General features: G+C 67.4%; 2 protein-coding genes across 10 annotated transcripts; both read right to left on the bottom strand.

Annotated features, from left to right (window-relative positions):
- Positions 1-50: 50 nt before the first annotated feature.
- On the bottom strand, positions 51-18,104 carry EIF4G1 (eukaryotic translation initiation factor 4 gamma 1). 9 transcript variants are annotated; one of them, XM_084528932.1, is made up of 34 exons: positions 18,006-18,104; positions 15,288-15,396; positions 15,110-15,196; positions 14,754-14,786; positions 13,886-13,906; positions 13,123-13,296; positions 12,749-12,848; positions 10,814-10,926; positions 9,820-9,912; positions 9,671-9,737; positions 8,431-9,387; positions 7,428-7,516; positions 7,040-7,226; positions 6,582-6,715; positions 6,220-6,357; positions 5,831-6,004; positions 5,538-5,735; positions 5,157-5,303; positions 4,823-5,059; positions 4,643-4,747; positions 4,165-4,318; positions 3,975-4,075; positions 3,778-3,880; positions 3,584-3,686; positions 3,066-3,322; positions 2,873-2,988; positions 2,564-2,736; positions 2,312-2,437; positions 2,147-2,228; positions 1,844-1,942; positions 1,611-1,745; positions 1,438-1,519; positions 1,215-1,355; positions 51-1,105 (listed from the first exon to the last, which is right to left on the bottom strand). In XM_084528932.1, the coding sequence occupies exons 2-34, from the start codon at positions 15,360-15,362 to the stop codon at positions 924-926; spliced, it is 4,983 nt and encodes a 1,660-aa protein (XP_084385058.1). In that variant the 5' UTR covers positions 15,363-15,396; positions 18,006-18,104; the 3' UTR covers positions 51-923. The 9 variants fall into 9 exon arrangements, with proteins under 9 accessions (XP_084385058.1, XP_084385060.1, XP_084385061.1 ...); XM_084528934.1 differs by having other exon boundaries at positions 3,584-3,674; XM_084528935.1 differs by having other exon boundaries at positions 6,220-6,339.
- Positions 18,105-19,296: 1,192 nt separating this feature from the next.
- PSMD2 (proteasome 26S subunit ubiquitin receptor, non-ATPase 2) lies at positions 19,297-25,263 on the bottom strand. The gene is made up of 21 exons (XM_084528941.1): positions 25,111-25,263; positions 24,746-24,802; positions 24,506-24,670; positions 24,269-24,390; positions 23,857-24,081; positions 23,613-23,771; positions 23,222-23,366; positions 22,987-23,047; positions 22,592-22,738; positions 22,303-22,409; positions 21,850-21,977; positions 21,688-21,775; positions 21,242-21,404; positions 21,043-21,144; positions 20,823-20,968; positions 20,556-20,639; positions 20,233-20,401; positions 20,050-20,144; positions 19,780-19,906; positions 19,570-19,688; positions 19,297-19,487 (listed from the first exon to the last, which is right to left on the bottom strand). The coding sequence occupies exons 1-21, from the start codon at positions 25,243-25,245 to the stop codon at positions 19,305-19,307; spliced, it is 2,727 nt and encodes a 908-aa protein (XP_084385067.1). The 5' UTR covers positions 25,246-25,263; the 3' UTR covers positions 19,297-19,304.
- Positions 25,264-25,602: the final 339 nt, after the last annotated feature.

Here is a 25,602-nt window from a genome sequence, read left to right as displayed (position 1 = left end):
AAAGAAAAAAAAAGGCAAAAAAAAAAAAAATAATAATAATTATTTACAAATTCACGTGACCAGTAATTGAATCCTTGTTTTAATAATTACACGTGCGGCTCGTCACATCCGGCGCTCTATAAATACAGGGGACGCGGATGCGGGGCCGCCCCGTCGCTTGCCCAATTGTGGCCTTGAACGTTTTTGGAGGGGGGGCTGGGGGCTCTGGGGGGGGGACAGGGACTCAGCCTGGCCCCGAGGGAAGGGGTCGCCCCCCCCTCCTCCCCGGCACCCCCCCCCAAGGTGTCATAGCAGGAGCTGGGGCGGGGGGGGGAATGATTTCTATTTAAAATAAAAAACCTTCGGGGGGTGGGGGGGCTCCAGGCAGTGATGGAGGAATAGGGGGGGACAGGGGAGGGGGAGAAATCACACTCCTGTCCCCAAACCAAATTTAATAAGTTTATATATATATATATCTCTATATTTCAGCAAGAGGTGGGGAGGAGGAAGAGGAGGAGGGAGAGGAGGGGGGGGGTGAGCGTGGCCCCGTCCCATCCCGTCCCCCCTCCCCGTGACGTGAGCCTGGGGGTGCTCGGCCCCGCTCCCGGTGCCCCAGGGTGCCCGTGGCTGGGAGGGGGGGGGTAAAAGGAGAGCCCCGGAGCGGCCCCCCAGTGCCACCCACCTCCGTCAGCATCCATCCGTTATCACCGTGACAAACCAGTACGGAACCAGTACGGAACCAGTACGGAACCGGGGCGGGGGGAGGAGGGAGAGGAGCAATAAAACGAGAGGGGGGGCGCAGCGGGGCCCCCGACCCCAGTGTGAGAGCAAGTCCAGGGGGTCGGGGCCGGGAGGGGATGGAGTCGCACCCGGGGGTGCCCCCCCTTCTCTCTCTCTCTCTCCCCCCTCTTCCTCCTCCTCCTCCTCCTCCTCCTCACGGGCTCTCAGTTGTTATCCGACTCGTCCTCGGCTTCCCGCAGCCAGGTGAAGAACGCCGTCACCGACTTGAGGGCCACCCCCTTGCCCTGCTGCTCCGACAGGTCCTTGCTCGACTCCCACTTGTAGAAGGCCTCCTCCTTGATGACGTCCTCGTCGTAGAGGGCATCGAAGAACATCCGCAGCAGGTCTGGGGGGGGGGGATAAAGGGATCCGTGTCATTCCCCAGCCACCATTCACCCACCCATCCACCCACCCCGTAGTGACAGGGACGCGCCTGCCACCCCCCCGCCACTCACTGGGAGGCTGCTCCAGCTTCACCACCAAGGCCTGCAGGGCGTAGAGCGCCTGGAGCTCCTTCTGCTCGTCCCGCATGTACTTCTGCAGCAGCTTGGCCCGGTTGCGGATGACCATGGCGTCGACGCGGTACGGGTTCTCAACTGCGGGACGGGAGAGGTGTGAGGGACGGGCAGCGACACCCCCCCGTGGCCCCTAAGTGACCCCAGCGTCAGCCCCACTCACAGACGATGGCTGAATGGCACACGGACGTCATCAGGGCCCTGATAAACATGTTGGATGAGACCTGCTCCTCGCTCAGGTTGGCCTGCGGGAGGGATGAGAGGGGCTGTAAGAGGGGGCCGAGCCAGCAGGGTGCCCCCGGGTGCCCCCGTGGGCGTCCTGCCCGCAGCCCTGACCTCGATCCAGTCGTATATTCTTTGGTTGTTCGGGTTCTCCTTCAGCAGTTTGTCCATTTGCTTGCACAGCTCCTCTGAGGTCAGCTCCTTGCAGCTCGGCGTGTCCGAGCTGTCCCCCATCGTGTACTCCAATTTCTGGGGGAGCAGGGGGGAGAGAAAACCCGTCACGGGCGGCATGAGGGGAATGCCACGCCGCCAACAGCGGGGCTGGGGGTCCCCACGCGGCCCCTCACCTGCTCTGTGACAAATTTGTTGACATCCTGGTCCTCGGGCAGGAATTCCTTCCAGCTCAGGCCCCCATCCCGCCACAGCTTGCCTGCGGTCTTCTGGCTCTGCGACAAAACCCAGAGTGAGCCCCGGGTGCTGCTGCTCCCCGTCCCACAACCGGCTGCCCCCGGCTCCCCGACGCACCAAGGGGCACTGCCAGGCCCCCAGACGCAGAGGGGTTTGACCCCCAACCCTGCTAAGCCCCCCTTAGGAAGGCTGCCAGCCCCCAAACCCATGAGCTGGCAGCTCCACGAGCACCCCACACTTACCATGCCCTTGCACAACAAGCCCAGCACCTCGACCAGCAGCGTGGTGGCCTTCCCGATGGGCACCAGGGGTTTCGTTATCTCCCTGTGGGGCGCAAGCAGCAGGGGCTGTTAGATGTGCCCCCGGGAACCCCTCCAGGACCCCAAAAAAAGCCCCGCAGCCCTCACCTGAACAGCTCCTCCATGGGGATGCCTTCCTCCTGCAGGATGGGCGTGATGAGCTCGGCCAGGTACAGCCAGATGTGCGGGATGTCGATCTCCATGTCCTCGGCGATCTCCAGGATCTCCCGCAGCCTGCAGGGCGAAGGAAGGTTGGGATCCAGCTGGGATCCAGCAGGCTCCGTGCCCTCCGGCTGGGAGGAGCCTCGCCAGGTCTCTGGGATGGATTTAAAGCCAGGGGGCTGCCCGGGTCTCCCTCACCCTTTGTAGTACTGCTCCTTGGAGAGCGTGCCCGCCTTCACCAGGTGGCACAGCAGGACGCCCATGTGCTCGCGGGAGATCGTGCTCCTCTCCAGCGTGGACTCGATGCCGTTCCGCACGAAAACGTAGAGCAAGGAGGGACTGCCCAGCTCCTGCACGCACTGCAGGGCCTCCTGTGGGAACATTAGGGTCAGCGCCGTCCCGTGACAGCCCCAGCTCCCCCTCCTCACCCCGGCACCGCCGCCCGGGGGAGCAGCCAGCATCCTACGGGGCCATAGGGTGCTGCGCCCGGCCACCCGCGGCTCTCACCTTCATGTCATTGATGTGCAGATATTCCTCTATGATCGCCTTGGATTTCTTCTCCAGCTCCTCTTCTGACAGCGTGGGCTTGGGCGATGCTGCGGGAGCTGCTGGCTCTTGTTTAACTGAGGGGAGCACGAGGATCAGGCGCCGCCCGGCACCCAGACCCCCGAGGACCCTTCCAAAATCCTCCCCAACTCACCGGGCTCTCGGCTCCGGTCCCGTTCCTCCGTCATGCTAGCAGCCTTGCGCACGGCCTCGGGGCCGCCCTGCTTCTCCCGTTCCCTGCTCCTGTCCTCCGTCTCCTTGCTGAAGCTCCTCTTGGTGAGGGTGGACCTGTTCCTCTCGCCCCGCTCCCCCCGCTCGGGGCGCTCCAGGCGGTCGCCGCTCTTCTCCGAACGCGACTCCCGGTCCCCTCTGTCCCCGGCCTTTTCTGACCTGTCGCGGCTGGAGCTGCTCCTGGGCAGGAGGAGGAAGGAGGCGAGGTGAAGAGGGGCACTGCCACCCGCCCTGACCCCAACCCGCGGAGCTACACGAGGCCAGGCAGTCTCACCCCAATCCCCAGCCCTCCCCAGTGCCTCCTCAAGGACTCAACTGCGATGGAATCATCACAGGATGATTCCAGCCTAGGCAAAGCCTGCTGTCTGCACATCCCCTGCCCCATTTGGGGGGTTTCTCCCTGCCCTGCACCCAGCCCAGCCCACGGGGCAGCACGCTCACCTCTGCACCACGCGACGGGACTCCAGGCTGTCGGCAGGGGCGGATTGCTGGAGCGCTGAGAAGCGGTTCAAGGTACTGGTGGCCGGTCGCCCTGAATCAGATGCTGGGCGTGAAAAGAGGGGAGTTCTCAGAGTTCGGCACGTCCCCGGGTGCAGGAACTGCCAGGGGGAGGATCCCAGCCCCACGCCTCCTACCTGAGTCGGCCGGCTTGGCGCCTGACCCCCCGCTGCTGCCTTTGCCCCAGCTCAGCCTCCCGCCCGGCGCAAAGAGCTGGTTGTTGGAGTCGATCGATCCAGGCTGCGGGCAGAAAGAGGGTCAAAAAAAAGGGTCGGCTGCGAGCCCAGCACCGTGCCCAGGGGGGCAGGATCCGGCCTGGATCAGCCGCCCTCACCTTGGTGATCTTGGTTAGCCGGCTGGTGTCGATGGGCCGGTTGCCCTTGCTGATGGGCACCGTGTTCCAGCCGTCATCCGCGACCAGGCTGCTGCGTCCACCTGGGCACCGAGGGCACAGGAGTCAGGCACAGCCCGGCCTCGATCCGTGCCCAGAAGGAGCAGCCTGCACCCAGAGCTCGAGCACTCACTGCTGGAGGACGGCCCGGGCGGTCCTCTCCTCTTGTCCTTCGACATCAGCTGCTGCACTTTGATGTGTTCCCGATGCTCCTCCATCTCCGCCTCCTTGTGGATCTGGTCGATGGTTTTGGGGCCCTGGTCTCCTCGCCGCGGCACCCAGCTGTGCTGCAGAGGGACGGGGAGGAGGGAAGGGGGCACTCAGAGGCCGTTCCCCCCCTTCCTATCCATGCAGCCCCCGAAGCCCACCTCAGCCACCACAGCTCCCCGCGGACTGTGGCAGCTTTTGGCGCTCGAGGGCTCTGTTGGAGGAGCTCCTCTGCATTAAACAGCTGCCAGTTACTGTGTGCCCCCTACCGCTGCCATGCTACCCAAGGGCCAGGGCGTAGCATGGTGTCTCCGGGGCTCACGTACCCACCTCCGTGTCCCCAGCGGGGTGCTGGCACCCGGAGGACACCAACGGCAGAGGGGACAGCCGGCCCCGTGCCTTACCTGCCTGAGGTCGATTACATCCTGTAGCATAAAACGGATTCGGGATGATGTCTTCTTCTCTTTGATGATCTTCTCCATCTGGTTGAAGTACTGGTCCATCCTGGGCTGCAGGGGGACAGAGGCACGGTCACATCCCTGCTAGGGGCAGGGCAGGGCAGGGCAGGGCAGGGCAGGGAGTACCTTGGCCTTCTCAAAGTCCAAGTCCTTGCCGATGGTGGTAAGCAGGCGGCAAAGGCACTCGAGAGACTCCTCGTCGTGGTTTTTCAGCAGCTTCACCACGCAGTCGTGCATGATGGCCTCCGTCAGCATCTTCAGCTTGAAGAGCTCGCCGATGAACTTGATGTTGCCCAGGGACCGCCGGCGGGCCTTGTCCCGCGCCTCCTCCAGCTCGTCCTTCATGCGGGCCTTCTCCTCGGGCTGCGGGGGGCACGGGGGGATCGGCTCAGAGCCCCCAGCCCCGCCGTGGCAGCCCCCAACAGCTGCAGCCCACCCCCGTGCCCAGGCCCCAACTCACGGCGCTGGCGTCGTCCATCTCCTTCTGCCGCTTCTCGAAGATCTCGTCGTCGTCCTTGTCCTTCTCAAACTCCTTCTGGCAGCGGTTGAGCAGCAGCTTGCGGAAGTTCACAGTCACCGTGGGCTTGTCTGTCGTGGGCACTTTGAGCTGCGGGCAGAGCGGGGAGCATGAGTCCTGCCTTCCCCACACAGCCAGCAGGGAAAAACCCATCCTCCACCTCCGTGCCACGACTCCGGGTTCAACCCTCCGGCTGCACACCCCATTTTCCTCACCTTACCGATCAATTCCCCATCGTACAGAGGCATTAACAACCTACCCTCACCAACAGCCCCTCCACAAACCCCCACCAGCCAAGACCAGAGCCCCCCAGGCCCCGCTCACCCCCATAAGGCAACGGCACATGTTAGCATAGGCAACAGAGAAGTTTGGCTCCGAGATGGCCTTCTCGAAGACGAGGTCGATGACGCCCTTGAGCCGCTCCTCCGTGTCGATGGACAGCTCCATCACCTGCTTCATCAGCTGCTGGAACATCTGGGGCGTCAGCTTGTTGAGGATGCTGCGGACGCGGCGGAGCAGTTCCTGCAGGGACAACGGGGTCAGCGAGGGGGGATGCCATCCCCCTGAGGGCACCGGGCTCGTTGCCCGCCCGCCCCGGCTCCCAGTAGACGCGATACCTGCGTCTTGATGTTCTCGGGATCCTCCTCCTCGGAGGCACGCTTGCTGCTGGGTTTCCAGGCCTTCTCGGCCTTGTTCAGCTTGACGTCCTCGTTGAGGGACACGGTGGCGATGATTTTCCGAGGCTCCTTCCTCTGGCTCTGCTGGGAGCGGCGCGGCCCCAAGCCTGAGGGCTGGCACGGGGAGAAAAACAACAAAAAAAAAAACACACAAAAAACCTCATCTCTCTGCTCCAACCCCTCGGGACGGGGACGGGAGCGGCCACCGTGCGCCTGGCTCAGATCCTCAGCTCCATCACGGACATCAGTGGCCCAGACACAGCAGCTCGACGGCTGGATCATCACCGACAGGCAGCGGGGGAGGAAGGGGGAGCGGGACGGGTACTCACCAGGCCCCGGTTGCCCATGACGGGCCGGCCGAGGTTGGCGAAGGAGGGGGTGAAGTCGGGGCTGCAGTTCATGCCGCTCAGGCGGATGGGGTCGAGCGCCCGCAGCGGGGTTTTGTTGGCCTGCGAAGGTACACAGGGCTGAGGATGCCCGGGGGCAGAGGAGCGGGATGGATCCATCCCCCAGCCTCAGCGCCGGGACGAGGAACTGGAAAAAGAGCCCCCAGCAGTGCCCCCCCCGGGCTCTGCTCACGCACGAGGCTCGCTGCAGCAGGACCCAGGGCACGGCCACGGGTCCCTGCCCAGCCCAGCCCAGCCCTGCCCGCCCCCCCCCCCAGTACCCCTCTTCCCAGGACCGCACCAACCTTGTCCAGCACCACGTCGGTGATCTGGGGCAGCCCCTCGGGTTTCTGCATGCTGGCGAAGATGAACTGGAAGCCCAGCAGGAACTCGCGGTCGTATCGTTTCTTCTCCTCGGGGTTCAAGGGTTTCCATTGCTCTGCGGCAGGGAGAAAAAAGGGAAATCATCATGCGGCCCCATACCTTCCCTGGGGAGCAGCGAGGTGGGATCCCGACAGCTACGGAGCTGCCCTGGGCTGGCAAATTGTGAGCACCAGCCTGCTTGGTTAGATGCAAAGCCTGATGGCACCAGCTCCCTGCCTCCTGCACAGGGGACAGAGGTGTCCCCTACCCCGTGCCAGGTTTGGGGACAAGACAAGAGGAATGCATGAGGTTTAGGGCAGCTGGATCCTGCCACCCTCCCCACCGCTGCACCCCGGGGTGCTGGCTCCCTGCGGGTGCGTGGGGCCGAGGCGCAGCTCACCTTCCTTGTAGCGGTACTTCTGCTCCCCTGCCTTGCCCTTCTCCGGGGCCAGCTTGTCCTCCTTCTCTTCCCACGTCTCCTCCGACTCCTCCTGGGGCCGGGCAGGGGCCGTGTCCTCCGTTTCCCGGGCAGGGGCGGCCGGGGGAGGCTTGTTTTCTGCCTCCGAGGCACTGTCACTGATCTGCGACTGCACGGGAAGGGGCAGCGGTCACACCACGAGGCCGATCCCGTCCCCTCCACCCCACACCGGGCCCGTCCCGTCCCCATCAGACGCTCAACACCATCACGGAGCATCAGTGGCCCAGACACGACGGCACAAAGCAGAGCTCATCACGAAGAGGGGCCGGGACGTGGGGGCCACCCCCCCCGGGTGCCTGGGGACGCTCACCTCCTTGAAGGCATCCAGCAGGTCGCCCACCGCCTCCTTCTTGTTCAGCTCCTTCATCCTTCGCTTCTTCTTTGGCACCGACACGGCGACTGGCGGGGGGGCAGGGATGTGAGGGGTGGGCACCCATGTAGTGTCCCCCCCCCAAACACCCCAAGGGCACCAGCGAGGCCCCGGTAACACCAACGGGCTCACGGGGACGCAGTCCCACTGCTACCCAGCACAGCCTGTCCCCAAATATGCTCTGTGCCCACCCGCAGCCCTGCTGGCCCTACACGTCCCCCCCACACTGTGCACAGGGACCCCAACCCGCCCCACTGCCCCCTCCTCGCTGTGGCACCACATCCACAGCCTCCCCTAACCCCAGGCTCCTCGTGGCACCTCTGTCCCCGTGCAGGGTGTCCCTTATGGTGACACCCCCTATCCACCCCTCTCTCCGGGCACGGTGCGCCCACGACGCCCGATCCCCTCCTGGCACCCCACAGGGTGCTCTGCACGGAGACACCCCATAAATCACCGCCCCCGCCCAGCCCCAGGGCACCCCATGAGCAGTCACACACCTGTGCCGAGCACTTCAAAACCAAAATAAATCACAGGGAACATCTTTCCCCCCGCACCACAAGCCCACGGCTCCCCGATTTCCACCAGGGTCCCCGCGTGCTTCCCACGTGCCCACGCAGAACAAACACCCCATAACCTCAGGGTCCCCCTGAAGAACATCTCCACCCGTGCACGGCACACATCCCACATCCTCCCCGCGCCCCCAGATGGCTCGGGACGGCCTCAAATAGCCCCCCGATACCCCCCACACACCCCCACCTGAGGCACCCCGTGCACATCCACCGTGCCCCATCCCCTTGTGAGCCAGGACGCCCCCAAACACACACCCTACACTCCTGCACCCCATCTGGGTGCACTCCCGGACCTCTCCCCCACCCGGCACCCAATCCCCACGTGCCTGGCACCCCATTGGGGCACCCCACAACCCCAGCCCAGCATCCTGAACCTTGCACGGTCGCCTCCAAGCTCTGCGAAGGGGCAGGGGCCGGGCTCGAGCTCCGCTCCTGGGCCTCAGCGGGGCCTTCGCTCTCCTCCTCCTCCTCCTCCGCCACGGGGGAGGTGGGGGTGCCGGGCTGGGCCGGCTCCTCGGGCTCCGAAATGGGGCTGACGTCCGACTCGGGCTGCTCCTCGCCCGGCTCCGCTTTGCTGGCGCCCTCCACCCCGTTGGGCAGGGGCAGCTCCTCGGGCTGGGCGACGGGGGAAGCCGGGGCGGGCACCGGGACGGGCTCCGGCACGGGCACGGCTCCGGCTCCGGGCACCGGCTGGCACACGGGCGCCTCGGGGAGGGGTTCGGGCAACTCCTCTAAAACCCCATTAGCCTCGGCGGAGGGCTCCGGGGCGCCGGGCTCGGGGCAGGGCTCTTCCCGGGGCGGCGGGGGGCTGGGGGAGGCGGGCTTGGCGGGCGCTTCGGGGGCCTGCGGGACGACGGGCGGCGGCGACGGCGCGGCCGGCACCGGGGGCACGGCTGGCAGCGGGGGGGACACGGGTGCCGGCGGCACCTCGGCTGGCACAGGCGCCTGCGGGGTGGGCTCCGGGAGGGGAACGGCGGCTTCTTCCTCCTCATCTTCTTCCTCCTCCTCCTCCTCCACCTCCACCACCCCTTCCTCCTCCTCCTCCGCCGCGGCCGCCGTGTCCGTGTCGGGCTGGGGCGCGAGGGGCAGCTCCCCGGCCCCTGGCACTGTAGTGATGGCGCTAAACGTCTGGTGCGGGTCGGGCGGCGCCTCGCCCTGCTCCACTTTAGTGTCCGCATCCCCGGGGGGCTCCATGGGCACCAGCGTCACGTCCGAGAGCACCACGGGCTCCGCCTCGGGGATGAGGGGAGGGGGAGGCGACGGCGACGCCGACTTGCTGGGCTCCAGGGAGACGGGCTTGCTCACCACCAGCGCGGGCTTCGGGCGGTCATCTGCAAAAGATGGGGCGTTAACGGGGGGGCTCTGGTCCCCGCTGCGCCCTGACCCCCTCCAGGTCCCAGCAGGAAGGGAAGGGACGGATGTGCCAACCCGCACCAAGCTGATAAAGATGGCACAGGGACAACGCGGGTCCTTTGATGCTCAGGGCAAGCAAAGGCAGCCCCCAGAAATTCTCCTGGGTCCAACAGTGGGGTCGCTGGTCCCCACGTCTAGGGAAAGACCCCAGGGGAACTGGCTGCATGCCCCACACAGCCCCCCCCAAGCACACACACGTACCTGGCCGGATAATAACTGCTACATGAGGGGTCTCTCCGTTGGCCTGGGGCTCCAAACCGCTTCCAGCCTAGGGGTGCAAGCAGGGAGGTGTTAATTGGGGCTCCGAGCACCTCCCGTACACCCCAGCGGGGAAACGGGGGCCCGCTGACCTGTGGAGGGGTGGGGGTAGATGAGGTCCTCGCTCCGGACATGATTTCTTCAGTGATGTCTTTGCCGCCTTGGTTGGGGTCTCGTATCCGGATCTGCCCAGGGGTCAGAGCAGAGGGAGGGGAAGCGTCAGTGGGGTGGGGGGCACAGCACCCAGCGCCTCCCCCTTTCCCTGAGCCTGACACCCCCAGGACAGCCCCTTCTCAGAGCAGGGAGGCCAGAGGCTCATCCAGCACCACATCAGCCCTGACAACAGCTCAGGGACACCAGTGGGTGCCATCTCCCCCCCCAGGGGGGCACAGCACCCTGCAGAGGGGTGCCTGCCCCGATGCGCAGCAGGAAGGGACACTACAGGGCAGGGCAAGCCTCAGAAGGCACCATGCCAGGCAGCCAGAGCCAGTGGGATGTTCCCAGCCGTTTTGGGGTGTCCCAGGCACCGGTTTGGGCATTATCTCCAGGGCCTGGGGGACCCCGGGCTGCGGGCACCCCACAAACAGCCACAGCTTTGCCATGGCACGGCAGCACCGCGCTGCGGGGCGCACGGGCACGACGCATGGCTCCAGGACCCCATTTCAAGGCACAGAAGAACCCCAAAGCTCTCCCTCTCCCCACCCCAAACACACCCAGCGGGAGTGCACAGCCCGGGGGGGGGGGCTCCGACACCCCTCCATCAGCACCCCCGGGCCCGGCAGCACCTCCTGCTCCCCCCCCTCCCCAAGCCGGGCGTGCGGCCGCTCGCCTCCCCGCTATAAATAGGCCCCGCGCGAGGCCTCCGAGCGCCGGCATCTCCGGGAGCAGACAGCAGTTGGCAGCCGCGGCACCCCCGCCCCCCCGGGAGCCGTGACTCAGCACAACGCCGCCCGCCGGGACGCCCAAGGTCGCCGGCCCCCGCCGAGCCCCCCGGCACGGGGCCGCGGCACCGCGCTCCTCCCGCACGGCACCGTCCCCGTCCCCGTCCCCGTCTCCATCCCCGCAGGCACGGGGCTGGCTCCTTACCGTCTTGCGTTCTCGTTTTGGGGGGATCGGCGGCTGCTGGCTGACGATGACCTGGGCAGTGGGGACCCCCGCCGGGAACTGCTGCACCCCCTGGGCCGGGTAGTAAGCCCCTGCTGGTGGAGAGGAGAGGAGAGGAGAAGAGCGTCAGCGGCAGCGCCCCGCCGGCCCCACCGAACCCGCTCCCCAAAACACGAGGGGGGCTGCCCAGAGCTGCGGGGAACCCACACCTCCCTCCAGCGAACCCCGGTAGCATCGGGGCCGGCTTCGGCTTCACCCCAACCCGCCCGACAGGCCCGCCCGAATTCCTTCCCCGTGAGGCAGAGTGAGGCACGGCGTCCCCGCGCCGCCCCCACGCCCAGCCCGCACCCCACGGGCGCTCGCCGCGTGCCCACCGGCCCCTCCGGGACGCTGGGCCATGGCTGGGCACGGGAGCCACAGCTCAGCAGGCGGCTGGCTGCCTTCCTGCCCCGTCCCTTCGTCCCTTATCTCCCCAGAGCCAGCAGCAGCAGCCCCAGGGCGGCTCCGTGCAGCCCCGTCCGCACCCTCCATTCATTCGCAGCCCGGCCCCGGGGGGCTCGGGCACCCCGTTGGGACCCCATAGCGCTGCCGGGGGGCTGGAGGCAATGCTGGGCCCTGCTCCAGGCTTGGCACAGCCCCTAAAAGCTGCAGCTTCCATCCCAAAGGATCCACGAGCATCCCCCCCACAGCATGGGAGGGCCGGGCAGGGAGCGACCGCGACAGGGACGCCGGCACGGGGAGGGACAGGGGCAGCTGGGCCCTGGCCTCCTCCCAGCTCCAGCACTTTCGCGGCTGTGCCGAGCCCGAAGCTCGCTCAGAGATGCCCCAGCCCCGTGCCGGGCACCCCTCCCCTGCCCAGGAGGGTTTTGGGGCCAGCCCAGCTGCTGGGGGGGCAGCGGGAGGGAGAGGGAAGCTTGGGGGGACCCCACGGGCAGGAGGCAGCACGCGGTCGGGGCAGCACCTCGGGGAAGCTGTGGGGTTGCGGGGAGGACCCCGGGGCCAGGCTGGGGGAGCAGGGGCACCAAAAAAGCCTCGCACCCCAAAACCAGAAGAAGGAGGGGACCCCAAAAATGCAGGCGGGGGGACAAAACCACCCCAGGGCTCCCGCGGGATGCCCCAGCTCCGAGCACGGAGGCGCAGCCAGCTCTGAGCGCTGCCTCCTCCTCCTCCTCCTCCTCCTCGCTCCGAGGGGCTGCGGGGTCTCGGGGGGAGGCAGGACGGGCACGTACCTGGCTCAGGAGAAACCCATCTCCGCCCCGCTTCGCTTTTGCTGCCGTGCCGGGGCCGGGCCGGAGGCCTGGGCTCACATTTCTGCGTGTGCCGGGCCTCCCGGGACGGACCAAGCCTAAATATAGTCACAGCCCGGCCGGCCACATGCGAGCGGGGAGGAAGGGGGGGAGGAAAAAAAAAAAACGGGGGGGCTGCTTCCAACACCGCTCCCCGGCTCCGGGAGGGGGCAGGCACGGAGCAGCCGCTGCCCAGACCCCGGCCCCACAGCCCCACGGCCCCATAGCCACCCCCCAGCCCCACTGCCCCGCTCCTGGGGGGCTGCGGCTGGCTTGGGGAGGGGGGCGAGATCCCAATAACTGCTCGCTGCCTTCCCGGGGAGCCGGGGGGGAGGAAAGGGATAAAGTCTGGCCTGTGGTTAAATATTAATCGGCCCCGATTTGGGAACGGGGGGAGGCGGGTGGAGGGGTGGGACGCGAGGCAGGGCTTTTGGGGCTGGGCTGGGAGATGCAGGACGCCCCCTGCGCCCCAAAGCGGTTTGTAGGGTGTTAATAGGTACTCACTGAGCCCTGGGGGGGGTGGAGGGGTCTGTGCTCAGCCCACAAACTGGGGGGCTGCGGGGGACCAAGGGGCAGGGTGCTGCGGACAGAGCAGTGGTGGTGAGCAGAGCAACCCCCCCCCGGTCTGTACCGTAAGTCCCAAATTCTGTGGGGCTGGCTCCAGGGTAAAAACTAGGGGCGCCGGGCTGCACCGGGTACTGCTGGGTCGGGACGACGTACGTGGAGCGACCCTACAGCAGGGGACAAGAAGAAAAGGCTGGTTATGGCCCCGCAGGACGCAGGCAGACCCCAAAACCCCCAAACCACAAATGGGGGGGCTGCCCGTGGCACCCCAAACGGGTTGTGGGGCAGCACCGCCTGCAGCCTCCATGCCGAGATGGGAACACCCCAATAGGGTCAGCGGGAGCTCGGGGAACCCCGGGACCCCTTCCACCCCATAAAACAAACATCTCCGACCCCAAGCAACATCCCCGCGCCCCCCACCCCAAAACCCCAATCCCTCACCTGTCCGGGGATGTAGTAGGCTCCTTGGGAAGGCGTGTAGGATATCTGGGAGGGGATCATCATCACCTGGGAAGCGGCTGGATAGACATGGGCGGGCGGGCCGGGCCGGGCCGTCGTGTTGCTCTGCACGCGGGACGCGCTGGCGGGAGGCTGGGCCCTGTTCTGGTAGAAATGCTGCGGGGGGGGGGGGGGGAGACAAATTGGGGAGGGGGGGGGGGGGGACACACAACCTCAGGACGCGGCACCGGCACCCCCTCACCCCATAAAAACCCCACCCCGGGGCACGGCGAGCGGCGCCGGGCGGGGATTGGGAGCGGGCAGCACCCCTTGAACTCCCCTTTATGGGGACGGATCGTGCCCCCCACGTCCCCCCCCACGTACCTGGGGGGCCGCCTGGCTCCATCCGCCCCAGCTCATGCCCGGCGCTGCCCCACTCCCAGCCCCACGGGGCCGGCAGCGCCCGCAGCCCCGGCCACGGCCGCACGCAGCAGCTCGGGTCCCGGCGTGCCTCGCAGCGGGGCCGGCGCTCGCGGGGACTGCCGGGACCTGTAGTCCTGCCCCGCTCCCCTTCGGCCTCCCCCTCCCTCCTCCTCTTCCTCCTCTTCCTCTTCCCGCTGGGATTATGCAGGGTTTAGGGGGTGCTGAAGGGGTTTAGTGCGTCTGTGGGGTGCTGTCCCCGCTGAGGAAGGGCCTGTTTGTGTGTGTGTGGTGGGGGGGGGGTGTCCCCTCCCCAGCCACGGGTAGGGTGAGGGGGAAGCGTTACCTGGAGAGACCTGAATCCGCCCTGAGAGCGAGCGCACGGGGGAGAGGGGAAAGAGAGAGAGAGCGGTTACCTGCTGCCACGGGGGCTGCGGGGCTGCGGGATGGGGAAAGACCCCCCCCCCGGGGAGCCCCCCTGCTTGGGGTCGGTGCGTGCGGGGAGGGGACGGGCACAAAGAGGACAGCGGGGAGCCCCCGGCCCCCTGCCCGTGTCCCAAACCGTGCTGGTTTGTCCCAAACCCACTCGTTCTGGGGCACCCCAAATCCCTGCCGGCCCCCCCCAGCGCAGGGGGGGACGCGGCCAGGCCCGTCCCCAGCAGTCCCCCCCCCAGGCCGATGGAGGCCCAGGTTGTGCTCCCAGAGGGGTATAAGGGGGGGATGGACACGGGCAGGACCGGGGGGGCGCATCCAGACACCCCCACGGGTCTCGAGGACGCAGCTTGGGGGGGTCCCAGCACCACCACAGCCTCTGGGGGGCACTGGGGGCACGGCACAACCCCCCCCAGGTGCTGTTCGGGTGCTGTTTGGGTAGGGACAGGCCAGCAGCAGGGCACGGGGACACCCCGGGGAGCACCACGGCTTTGGGAGACCCCCCCAGAAAGAGACAGAGGAGGAAGAAGAGGAAGAGGAGGAGGAGGAAGAGGAGGGTAGAGGCAGGAGGAGAGGCCGGGGTTAGCGCAGGCACGGCCGCATGCAAGAGCTCGGAGACGCCGCAGGGAAACCCCCCAAAATGAGAGGGAGCCCCCCCCGTCTCCCCAGCCTGCCCAACCCCGGGGGGCTCGGCGCAGCTCCCCCCTCGCTCCTCGTTCCCCGGGGGGGGGTTTCCGTGCGGTGCCGGGCGCGCAGCATGCGGGGCAGGGGCTGGTTAGTACCTGCTGGTGAATAGCACGAGGCCCCGCTGGAAACTGAGAGAGGAGGAGAGCGAGGGGCGGGGGACGGGGAGGAAGGAGAGAAGAGCGGTCACTCGCTGCCAGCCCCGCCACCAGCCGTCCCCCCTGCACCCCGTGGCCGGGAGGGAGGGGTGAGACCCCAAAACTGAGCAGCACCACGGAGATTTGGGGCACAATCCCCCCCTCGCAGACGCACAAGGGCCCCATAGGGCAGGACCAGGCTCCTGGTGCCCCCCGGTGCCTCCTGGCATCGCTGTGGTCGCCGGAGAGGTGCGTGGGGTGCTGAGGAGCCCCCCCAAAACCCCTAAACCCCTTAATCCCCGGGGCAAACCCCTTACCTGTCGCGGCTGGGAAGGCGTATTCATTTGTGAGGTCGGTGCCGGGTTAAAAACCACAGGTGCCGTCTGAGCGGGTGGGAACGTCGACTGCAGGGAGGGAACGGGGTCGGCACCACGGCCCCAATCCCCAGCAGGGGAGGGCAGAGCCGACCCCAAAAAGCTGCCGGAGGGGCTTTACCTGTGGAAGTCCGGGAGAAGGGGCAGGGTGCGGGGCTGTCGGGGCTCCTCCTGTGGGCTGTGGAGCTTTGTTCATTTCATGGGGTTGGACATAAGGGTCCCCTCGCTATCTGCGGGCACAGGACCATACCCTCAGCACCTCCTATCCGCACCAGCCCCTATAAAAAGGGGGGCACACCCAGCCCCTAAACCCCAACGGGGGTCAAACCAGAGCCGTGCCGTGCCCGACAGACCGCAGCACGGGCACGGGGTGACGGGAGGACGAGGCACCCACCGCCGGTGACCACCCGGCTGCGGGGGGCCGGGGCTGACAGCGGGGCACCCCAAACGTCAGCCCCTACCCGGCTCCACCCCGGCTGACCTACAAAACGCTTCCCCCGGCTGGCCCAACCTGTTCCTGCCGGTGGCAATGGGTCCCCACCGCAAAACGCCTACCGGGGAGGGCAGGGAGCAGCTCCCACGTCCCATCCCGTCCCGTCCCGTCCCCACGCCGCCACCACCGCTCCTGCCCGCGGGGACGCGGCCCCATGGGGCTGGCACCCTCGTGCCCTGCCCGCCCGACGCCGGCCGGGACCCGGGAGGGACTTGGCACCCGGTGCCGCGCTCCCCGCCCCAGGGCAAAGGCCGCCCGGGCAAGAAGGGGGGGGGGGGGGGGGAGGCGCCCCCCGGCCCCATAGCACGGCAGGGGTCCCCCGTACCCCATAGCGGGTAGGGGAGCTGGCTGCGCACCTCGCCACCCCGCACGGCGCCTGCTGGCAACCCCACAAGTGGCCCCGCACCGCAGGCAGGATCCGGCCCCAGATCCTCAGGCCCTGCGTCCTGGCCCCCCTCCACGCCGCCCCCTATAATTTGGGGTGCCGGACCCTTAACAGCCTTCGCAGGCAGCCCCAGCCGTAAGCCCGGGGATCGATCCTGCTGTGGTTTGGGGGCTCAGCATCCCCCGTGCCCCCCCCCCCTTGTCCCCATCGCTCACCCTGGGTGCTGAGCACCCCCTGCCCGGGAAGCGGCCCCGGGAAAAAGGCAGCGCGGGGCTTGGCCACCCGAAAACCAGCGGGGAGGAAGGGCTCAAAGCACGGGGGGGGGGGGGAAAAAAGGAACTCCAAAGGCACGGAGGGGACGGGGCGAGCCGGGCCCCCCGGCACCGAGCTCGATACTCACCCCCCCGCGGGAAAAACCTGGGCCGACTGAGCGGGCCTGCAGAGACCTTTCATCCGAGTGACTTGGAGAGAAAGGAGGAAAGACGGGGGGGGGGGAGGAAAAATAACGATAATAAAAAAATAAAATAAAAAATAAAAAAATCAGGCTGCAGCCCTGGCGGCGCGCGGAGAGGGCCGCCGGGAGCACGAGGCTGTGCCGGGCCGGCCGGGCGTGCTGCAGTGCAGCGCCGCCAGCCCCCGGAGCACCCAAAAACCCCACCCACGGGCACGGCACCGGCACCGGGCTGTGGGATTTGGGTACGGCTCCGCCAGCCGGGACGTGAAGGCTGGGTGCTGCCCGGTGCCAGGCACGGGGAGCACGGCGAGGGGGTGGTGGCAGCCGCCCGGTGCCGGGGAGGTTTCGGTGCTGTGCCGGGGGGCACCGGGGGTCCCGGCAGCACCGGGGTCTCGCCAAATCCCCGCTGAGGATTTTTGGGGGAGCCCCGTGGGGTGAGCAGCACCACGGGCACCCCGTGACCTCCGCCACGGTGCCCTCCGCTTCGCCCCGGTGCCTCCCGGTACCGGCTCGGTGCCCACCGAGGCTCGGCCACCGGTGCCGGTGCCGCCAGCCGGGCAGCCCCCCGGTTGTGTCCGTGTGTCCGTGCCCAGCCCCGGGGCTTTCAGAGCCGGTTCCACCGGGGCTGGCGGTGCCGGTGGCTGACGCAGCCCCGGGACCTGCCCGACCGGCGGGGCCTGACTCAGCCCCCCCCGTAGAGCCCGGTGAGCCCCCCCCGGGGTGTGTGGGGGTGCCCCCGGTGTCCCCGGTGCTGCGGGCAGGCCCCGGGCTCCGGCACCATCTTGGCGGCCGGGCGGGACGGAGGAAGGGGGGGCGGGGAGGGGCCGGCGGCGGAACGGGCCCGGTTTTACCGGGAGGGGGTGGTTTAACGGGGGGGGAAGGGGAAAAAATAAAAAAAAAGGGGGAAAAGGGGCTCGGCGTGGGGGCGCCCTGCCCGGTGCCGCATCCAGCGGGGCCGCTCCCCCCCGCCGCGGCGGCCTCTGCCAAGGACACGTGTCACTGCCGGCCGCCGCCATGGCCCCGCCGCGCACCGGCACCGGGGAGGAAGAGGAGGAGGAGGAGGAGGAAGGCGGCGGAGGGGGAGAGGAGGGAGGAAGAGGAGGAGGAGGAAGGGAGGAGGAGGAGGGGGGGGGTCTCGCACCACGTGCGGCGGGGCCCGGCGGCGGCAGCACGTGCGCGGCGGGGCGGCGGCGGCGGGGACACACGTGGGGGGGGGGGGGGGACACAGCACCGGGGGGACAACCGGGAGGAGGAGGAGGAGGAGGAGGAGGAAGGAAAGGGAGGGGGGAGGGGGGGGTGCGCGGAACCCCAGCAGCGGGGCGGCGCCCACGTGGTGGTGGCGGCGGTGGCGCCGGCGGGGCCCGGCGGCGCGAGGCGCGGGGCGCGCGCGCGGGAAGCGGGGCGCGCGCGCGGGAAACCGGTTACCGGCAGCGGCCCCCCCCCCCCACCTCACTCACCCCCCCCCCCCCCTCGGCGCGCGCGCGCCCGCCCCGCCCCCGCCCGTTACCTTCAGTCTCCTTCAGCGCGCGCGGCCCGACGCAGCCGCAGCTCGGCGCCCCGCCACCACCATTTCCGGGCCGCGCCGCGCGCAGGGGTCGGGGCGGGGCCGGGCGCGCCACGGGGAGGGGAGGGGAGGGGGGGGGAAAAAAAAAGGGGGCGGGGCTCGGCGCCGGCGCGCCGGGCACGTGATGGGGGGGTCACGTGGGATATAGGGGGGGGTGGGCACGCCCAGCGCGCCGGCGGGAATTGGGGGGGGGTGGGGGGGGCGAGTAATTGATGGCGCTGGTGCCCGGGGGTAGTTTGGGAAGAAAAAGGGAGGGTTTGGGGAAAGAGAGGTGAAAGTTTAGGATAGAGGGGAGTGGGGTTTGGGAATAGGGAGCGGTGGGGTTTGGGGAAAGAACAGCAGGGTTTGGGATACAGGATAGTGGGGTTTGGGAACGCAGAATAGTGGGATTTGGGGAAAGAACAGCAGGGTTTGGGAACGCAGGATAGTGGGGTTTGGGGAAAGAAGGGCAGCGTTTGGGAACACAGGATAGGGGGATTTGGGGAAAGAACAGCAGGGTTTGGGATACAGGACAGCAGGATTTGGGGAAAGAACAGTGGGATTTGGGAATGCAGAATAGTGGGGTTTGGGGAAAGAACATCAGGGTTTGGGAATGCAGGATAGTGGGATTTAAGGAAAGAATGGCAGGGTTTGGGATATGGGATAGTGGGGTTTTGGGATACAGAACAGCAGGGTTTGGGAAAAGAGAATGGTGGGATTTGGGAACAGAACAGCAGGGTTTAGGAAAACAGCACTGGGATTTGGGAGGCAGAATGGCAGAGTTTGGGAACATAGAACAGTGGGGGTTTGGGAACAGGACAGTGGGATCTGGGAACAGAAGGGCAAGGTTTGGGAAAACAACAGTAGGGATTGGGAAGAGCACAGCAGGGTTTGGGAAAACAGAAGAGCACGGTTTGGGAACCAAATGGCAGGGTTTGAGATACAGAAGAGCAGGGTTTGGGCAAACAGAACAGCGGGGTTTGGGAACCAGAAAGGGACTTCCCCCCTCCAGCCCCAGGCAGAAGGAGCGGGGTGGCCGGGGGCAGCAGCACCCAACCCCACAGGGCGTTGCGCAAAGCCCCCGCTGGGCGCAGAGCAGGAGGATGACACAGCAGCACGAGTGTCCGCAGAGTTTATTTCCTCAACTCTCGGTTACAAAAAAAAAAAAAAAAAAAAAAAACCAAATAAAACACACCAGAAGTTTTACCCCTACCCACCCACACCGCCTATTTCCCACCCCCCAGCGCCCCCCCCTGCCCCAGCTCAAACGTCGTAGTTGGGGTTCTTGCGCAGGATGACGAAGCCCTCGAGGATGGGGGTGACGGGCACGTGCTCCTCCGTGGCCAGCTCTGCCCGCTCGCCGTGCGCCAGCAGCACCGGGGTGGTGTGGGTCTGGAAGCCGGTGATGGTTTTGGGCTTGCCCGCCTGGCCCACCACGTCCACAGCCTGCCGGGGAGAAGCGAGATGAGAAAGGGGCACAAATGGGGTCCCCCCAGCACCCCGTCCCCAGCTCTGGCCGCCCCCTCACCTGTCCCACCCGAACCGAGACGGGCAGGGGCCGCAGCTCCTCGTCGAAGGTGACCAGCATGCGGGGCTGCATGGCAGCGACGAGCCCGTAGAGGACGTAGTGGGATTTGCCCAGGATAACTGGAAGGGGGCAGAGGGGAGGGGGTATAGGGTCAGCACCCAGCAGCACCCACCCCACGGGGCAGAGGGGCGCGGAGCCCGCAGCACTCACTGTTGCGCACGTCCAGGAAGGACACGAGGACGGTCAGCAGCCCGGCCACGGCCACCTGGCTCATGAGCTGCCGGTCGCTGTGGTAGGGGCACAGCGTGAGCGTCCCCTTGCCCAGGTGGGTCAGGCCCTGGGGGGGCAGAAAAAACCCCTCAGTATGCAGTGGGACAAGTCCTAGGATCCCTGAAAGCAGCACCACGAGGACTCCACCGCCTCCGGCACCCCGCACGGGTAACCCCAACCTGCCCCTTCCCCACCCCGCGGGGCCGTCACCTGGGCTAGCCGCACCATGAAGAGGTTGTTGGGGTCCTTGGCGTGGTACTGGGCGAGCTGCCGCAGCATGGCAGCCAGCCGGGCGTTGTTGGTACCTAGAAAAGAGGGGTCACAGGCAGAAATTCGGGTTTAGGGCTTTAGTGTGTCCCCCCCACCAGACCCCCAGGTGCCTCCCAGGCTTACCGCTGCCCACCATGCCCATGGCAAAGATGGAGTTGTAGGAAACCTCGGGGTCAGCGTCGTGGGAGAACTTGCTGAGGGTGTCGAGGATGTTGAGCCGGGGGTTGGACACCGAGATGAGCGCCAGGGCCAGGGGCACGGCCCGGCGCAGGGTGGGCTCCCCGTACCGCAGCTGCGTGGGAGGGAACGGGGGGGTGCTGAACCCCGGGTCCTGGCACCTCGGGGTGGCCCCCGCCCGGCTTACCAAGCCTACAGAGACGTGTTCTGTTTTCCCAAGACCCCTCCCACTGTGCCCAGCCCCGTGTTGTCCCCCCGCTGCCACTCACCAGGTGCCCGAAGGTGCGCAGGGCCATCTCGGCGCCGATTTCCTCGCCCATGGCGATGAGCGCGATGCCCAACACCGCTACGCCCTGCGGGGACACGAGTGCTGAGCGCAGGGAGCACCCAGCCCCAAAGCCAGGTTCCTACAGTCCCCCCCAAAGCCCAGCTGGATGCGGGGAGCAGGGCAGCCAGTGGGGAGCTGCCTTCCCTCAGCTCCAATCCCACAAAGAGCCCGGGGACCCCTCGGAGGCAGCCCCCGCGCCTCCCCCCACCTGGTGCGCCCCCATGTCGGCCGAGCTCTCTTTCTTCTCCTTCTCTTTCTTGTCCTTCTTGTCCTTGTCCTCCTCCTTCTCCTTGGAGTCAAAGTGCTCGCTGCAGATGTGCAGGAGCTGCTGCACCTTCAGGACGTTCCCCGAGCCTGGGGGGAGAGCAGCAGGGCCGGGATCAGCGGGTGGAGGGCTCAGACCTCGCTCCCCTGGGAGCCCCACTCACCCGCGTAGGCGCAGATGTCCACCAGGGTGTTGGCGAAGCTGCGGAAGGGCTCGGACACCACCTCCAGCGCCGCCAGGATGGCCTCAATCGCCTCCCCTTTCCCTGTGGGGCAGCGTGGGGTCAGAGCCCTGCGGCTGGGGGGGTGCTCGAGCTCCCAGCCCCCAGCCCCGGGGGCGGCCGGGCGCTGCCCCTCCCTTACCCAGGTGGTTCAGGCCCAGGCCCAGCGGCAGCCAGCGGGCGTAGGTGTCCTTCAGCTCCGTCTCCGATTTCTCCATGATGGTCTGGAGGATGGTGGAGGTGACGTCCCCGTTGCAGGAGCCCACGGATATCATCCCGCAGGCCAGGGCGGTCACGCCAGCCACCTGGAGGAGAGGAGGAGAGGCTGCGAGCTCAGGGAGGGCGCAGAACACCCTCGGGTCCCTCCAGAAATTCGGAATCTCGGAGACCTGGCGGCTTCCCGGCCTCCCACATCCCACGAGTGGCTCAAAAGGGGAAAACACGGTCACGATTTGGCACAGCACAACGCCAGGCAGGAACACACAGAGCCCAAAGGGGCTGTGGGACAGCCCTGGCACCTCCAAGAGCTGTCAGGGCCCAGGCAGGGCTGCGGGACCCCACGCACCCACCCCCGGCTTCGCTCCCTACCTCCATGCTGGACTTGGAGTCTCCCATCACGGGCAGCAGCAAGGTGAGGACGTCCTCACGGTTAGAGCCCGCGTAGGCCAGCCCCAGGCTGTGGAGAGCCCCGAGGAGCGTTAGGGGGGGGGGCTACAACACAGCCAGCGGGGCTGGGGGCATTTCCCTTACCCGAAAATGGCCCCGATCCGCATGGTGTTGCTGTTGTGGAGGACGTAGTCGGACAGGAGGGCCAGGGCCGGGTCGCACTCGTTCCTGACCCCTGAGTTGACGATGCCACAGGCCAGGAGGGCTCCCGACTGCAAGGCAGAGGCGCCGTCACACGGCAGCCACCAGCACACAGAGCTCGCTGCCAGGCAGTGACCAGCATCACCCCACAGGTCTCACCCTCCCCCCAGGATGGGACCAAGCGAGCAGCGCCACGCTGGAGCCAGCTCAGCAGCCCTGAGCTTGGAGCTCTGCAAGAAAAGGACCCCAAAAACGCTCCAAGGAGTGAGTTCCTAGAGCTCCTCAGCCCGGCTCCAACGCCTGGGATGCATCCAGCCCCTCCAGAGGCAGCCATGCACACACACACAGCCCACCCCATGCGGCCAAAACACTCGGGCTGGGGTCAGCAGCACTCACCTTGATGTAATCCTCCGAGGAATACAGGTACTTGTCGATCTGTGTGAGCCCCCCGTCCACGTCCCACAGCAGTATGGTGCCCAGCGAGGCTGCGGCACTCAGCATCCCTGGGGGCCAGGGGAGAAAAGCCCACGTCAGCCCCCGGAGATGCGCCCTGCCTGGGCAGGAGGCGGCCCCGGGGGAGCTGTGCTCAACGGCCCCGCTTTCAGCAGGTCCCCAAAAGGGCCAGGGTCACCACCCCGGGGCTCTCTCAGGGCAGCTGCAGCCCCCGGCCAGCCGGCTGTCTCACCGTGGTCCTTGTTCTTGTACAACCATTTATTGCCGTCGTCTGTCAGCAGCTTGTCTTGTCCGAAGGCAGCGTTCACGAAGCCGTTCACGAAGGAGGAGGCCAAATTCATCCGGGCTGAGTCCACCTGGGAGCCGCTGCCCCCGAACCCTGCGGAGCGACGGCAGGGTGAGGCAAGCAGGAAGCAGGGCACCCAGCCACACTGTCCCATGCCACACAGTCAAAAATCTGTCCCTTCCCATGGGGAAAGAGGTGCCCGAGCCCACAGCGGGCAGCAGAGCCTGCTCCATGCAGGGCCAGGGGTCCCCAGAGGTCCCCAGCGGGCTGCCTGCCCGCCCCAGGACCCCCAGCAACTCCCCAAAGCCAGGGCCAAGCGAGGCCGCGACGCAAGCCCTTACGGTTATTTTCCAGGTGGGTTTTGTAAATATCATCCGGCACCTTGGGCTCCATGATATCCAGCTGCAGAGACAAGGGAGAGGGGGTTATCTCCTTGCCCACACGCCACAGGCAGCTGCTGGGCAAGGGCAGCCTCTCCAGGTGCTGCCTGGCCTCGTGGGGACAGAGATCTGAGGGCAGCCAGAGCAGATCCCAGCTTGGGGCAGCCCCTGGGCTGTTTCCCAGCCAGACGCTCACCTCTCTGGCCAAGGCCAGGAAGTTGCTGTTGAGCTGCACGTTGGACATGATCTCCGTCAGGTCCTCGTACTCCTCCACGTCCTCGTTCAGCTCCAGGAAGACCCCGTGGCGGCCCAGCATGAAGGCCATCTGCTTCTGGACAACCCTGCAGGGAGGGGAGAGGCTTTGCAGGTGCCCAGACCCCGGCACAAACACACGCTGAGCAAACCACCCTCCTCTGGGGGCACACGAGAGCAGCCCAGCGATGATTTGCTCCTGCCCACGTTGGGACAAAAGCCCACAAATACGTCCAGCAGAGGCAGAATCCAACCCAGCTCTGTCTGGAGGAGGGGCTGCACCCCCACCACACCGTGCTGAAGTCCCAGAGGGCAGGCAGGGAGTCTCCGCTTACACGTCCTTGCAGGAGGTGAAGATGTCCTCCACCAGCTCCACGTCGTTGAGCATCAGGGCCAGGCGCAGGGCTTCGGGGTAGCGGCTGAACTTGCGGAAGATGCCCAAGGCGCAGCGCAGGAGGGCAGAGTTCTCGGGCTCCGGGACGTAGCTCACGCAGCTTGGAGGAGGAGACGGACAGACGGACAGCGGGGTGAGCCACCCGCCAGGTCCCGCGCCCACCGGGACCCGCGCCGGCCCCTCACCTGGTGAGGTAGAGGCACACTTTGGAGTAGGCGTTGTCGTCGATGTACTTCTCCAGCATGTCCATCTGCTCGATCTCCATCAGCAGGTCGCAGGCCTCGTGCTCGGCGTTGTGAGCCATGTTGTAGGGCACGATCTCCTTCACCAGGGTGAGGAGCGTGTCCCGCTGCGCCTTGTCCGCCTCGTCGATCTCCTGCCACTCCTTGGCCACCTCCCCCGCGAGGTGCCTGCGGGGAGAAAGAGAGGTCAGCACCACGAACCAGCTCAGCCCAGGGACGTGAAGCAGCTGCTGGGGCTCTGCACGCTATTTACAGGGGCTTCGTGTTCCTGCAGGGGCTGGAGGTGAGGAAATCCCAGGGAAATCCCCCCCCCAGCCCTCTGTCCTTCCCAGGTCCTGCTCCCAGCCAGCCCTACCTGACGTATTCGTGCCCCCACGACGCCAGCTCCTCCTGGGAGCCCACCAGGCGGTACTTCAGGCACTCGCGCTCCCCGCTCATGGTCATGGCCAGCACAGAAATGATGTCTGCCGCGAAGCGCTGCGGGGAGACGGAGACAGTGCCGAAATCTTCACACCCCCTGCAAGCGAGGGTGGCCCGGGAGCACGCCGGGGGCAAAGGCAGGGCCCCGGTGGGGGGGCGGGGGGGCGCTCACCTTGTTCTCGCCCGGCGCCATGCCCTCGTAGATCTCCTTCAGCTTGCCGTAGTGCGGCCGCAGGAACTTGAGGGGCTTGGGGACGGACGTCATGGAGGTGGTGGAGGAGCGGATCTGCCGCCGCAGCTCCTCCAGGGCAGGGCGGTACAGGGACGTGTCCTTCTCCTGGGGGGGGGGGGAAGAGGCCGTCAGGGGGCTGGTTTGGGGTCAGATCCCGCCGTTTTGGGGCCGGGCACTCACCCCGAGGCGCTCCACCAGCATCTCCAGCTCATCCTGCAGCTGCTTGTCCTCCTCCGACTGCAGGGGGGGGGGGAGAGGGGTGAGGACTGTGTGTAGGCCGGGGGGGGGGCACCCCGTGACGGCACCCCTGTGATGTCACCCCCGTGACGTCACGCGGGGAGCCCCCAAATGACGTCACGCCCCCCTCACCCACCGCAGGGAGCCCCCCGGTGAGAGTCCCCACCACCCCTCCGGGTCCGCCATCACCCCCCTGGTGCCGCCATCACCCCCTTGGTGACGTCACCGCCTCCCGGTGACGTCACGCCCCCTGAATTGACGTCACGCCCCCTCATCCGGTGCCGCCGTGACTCAGCGCGGCCCCTCACCAGCTCCTGCTCCTTCTCGGGCCCCGCCGGCTGCTCCCGCCTCTCCCTACCCCACGGCGGGGCCGGTTTCTCGTCGCCGCCCGAGCCGGGCCCGCCCTGCACCCGGCTCTGCCCCCCGCCGCCTCCCGCGTCCATGGCCCCGCCGCTCCGCCGCCGCCTCAGCCGCGCACCGGGCACAACTGCGCCTGCGCCGCGCCCGCCGCCAATCAGCGCGCGCCGCCGCCCTGACGTCACCGCCGCGCGACGGAGGGGCGGGGGGAGGTGGGCGTGGTTAGGGGCTGGGAATGGGCGGGGTTTAGCGATGTGGCCACGCCCCTCGCGTGGACCGGCACCGGGCGGGGGGGGGAACCGGGACCGGGACCGGGGGGGAGGAACGGGGCTGGGGGGGGCGGAACGGGGCCGCGGGGAGATAACGGGGAGGTCAGGGCCATGTGGGGCGGCCGGGAGCCCAGCGGGGCTGCTGGCGGCCACCCGGAGCGGTTTGCGGCTCCC

The sequence above is a fragment of the Aythya ferina genome (genome assembly GCF_964211825.1).
Source record: "Aythya ferina genome assembly, chromosome: 9".
Lineage (NCBI taxonomy): Eukaryota > Metazoa > Chordata > Aves > Anseriformes > Anatidae > Aythya > Aythya ferina.
This window is presented reverse-complemented; position numbering and strand designations above follow the sequence as displayed.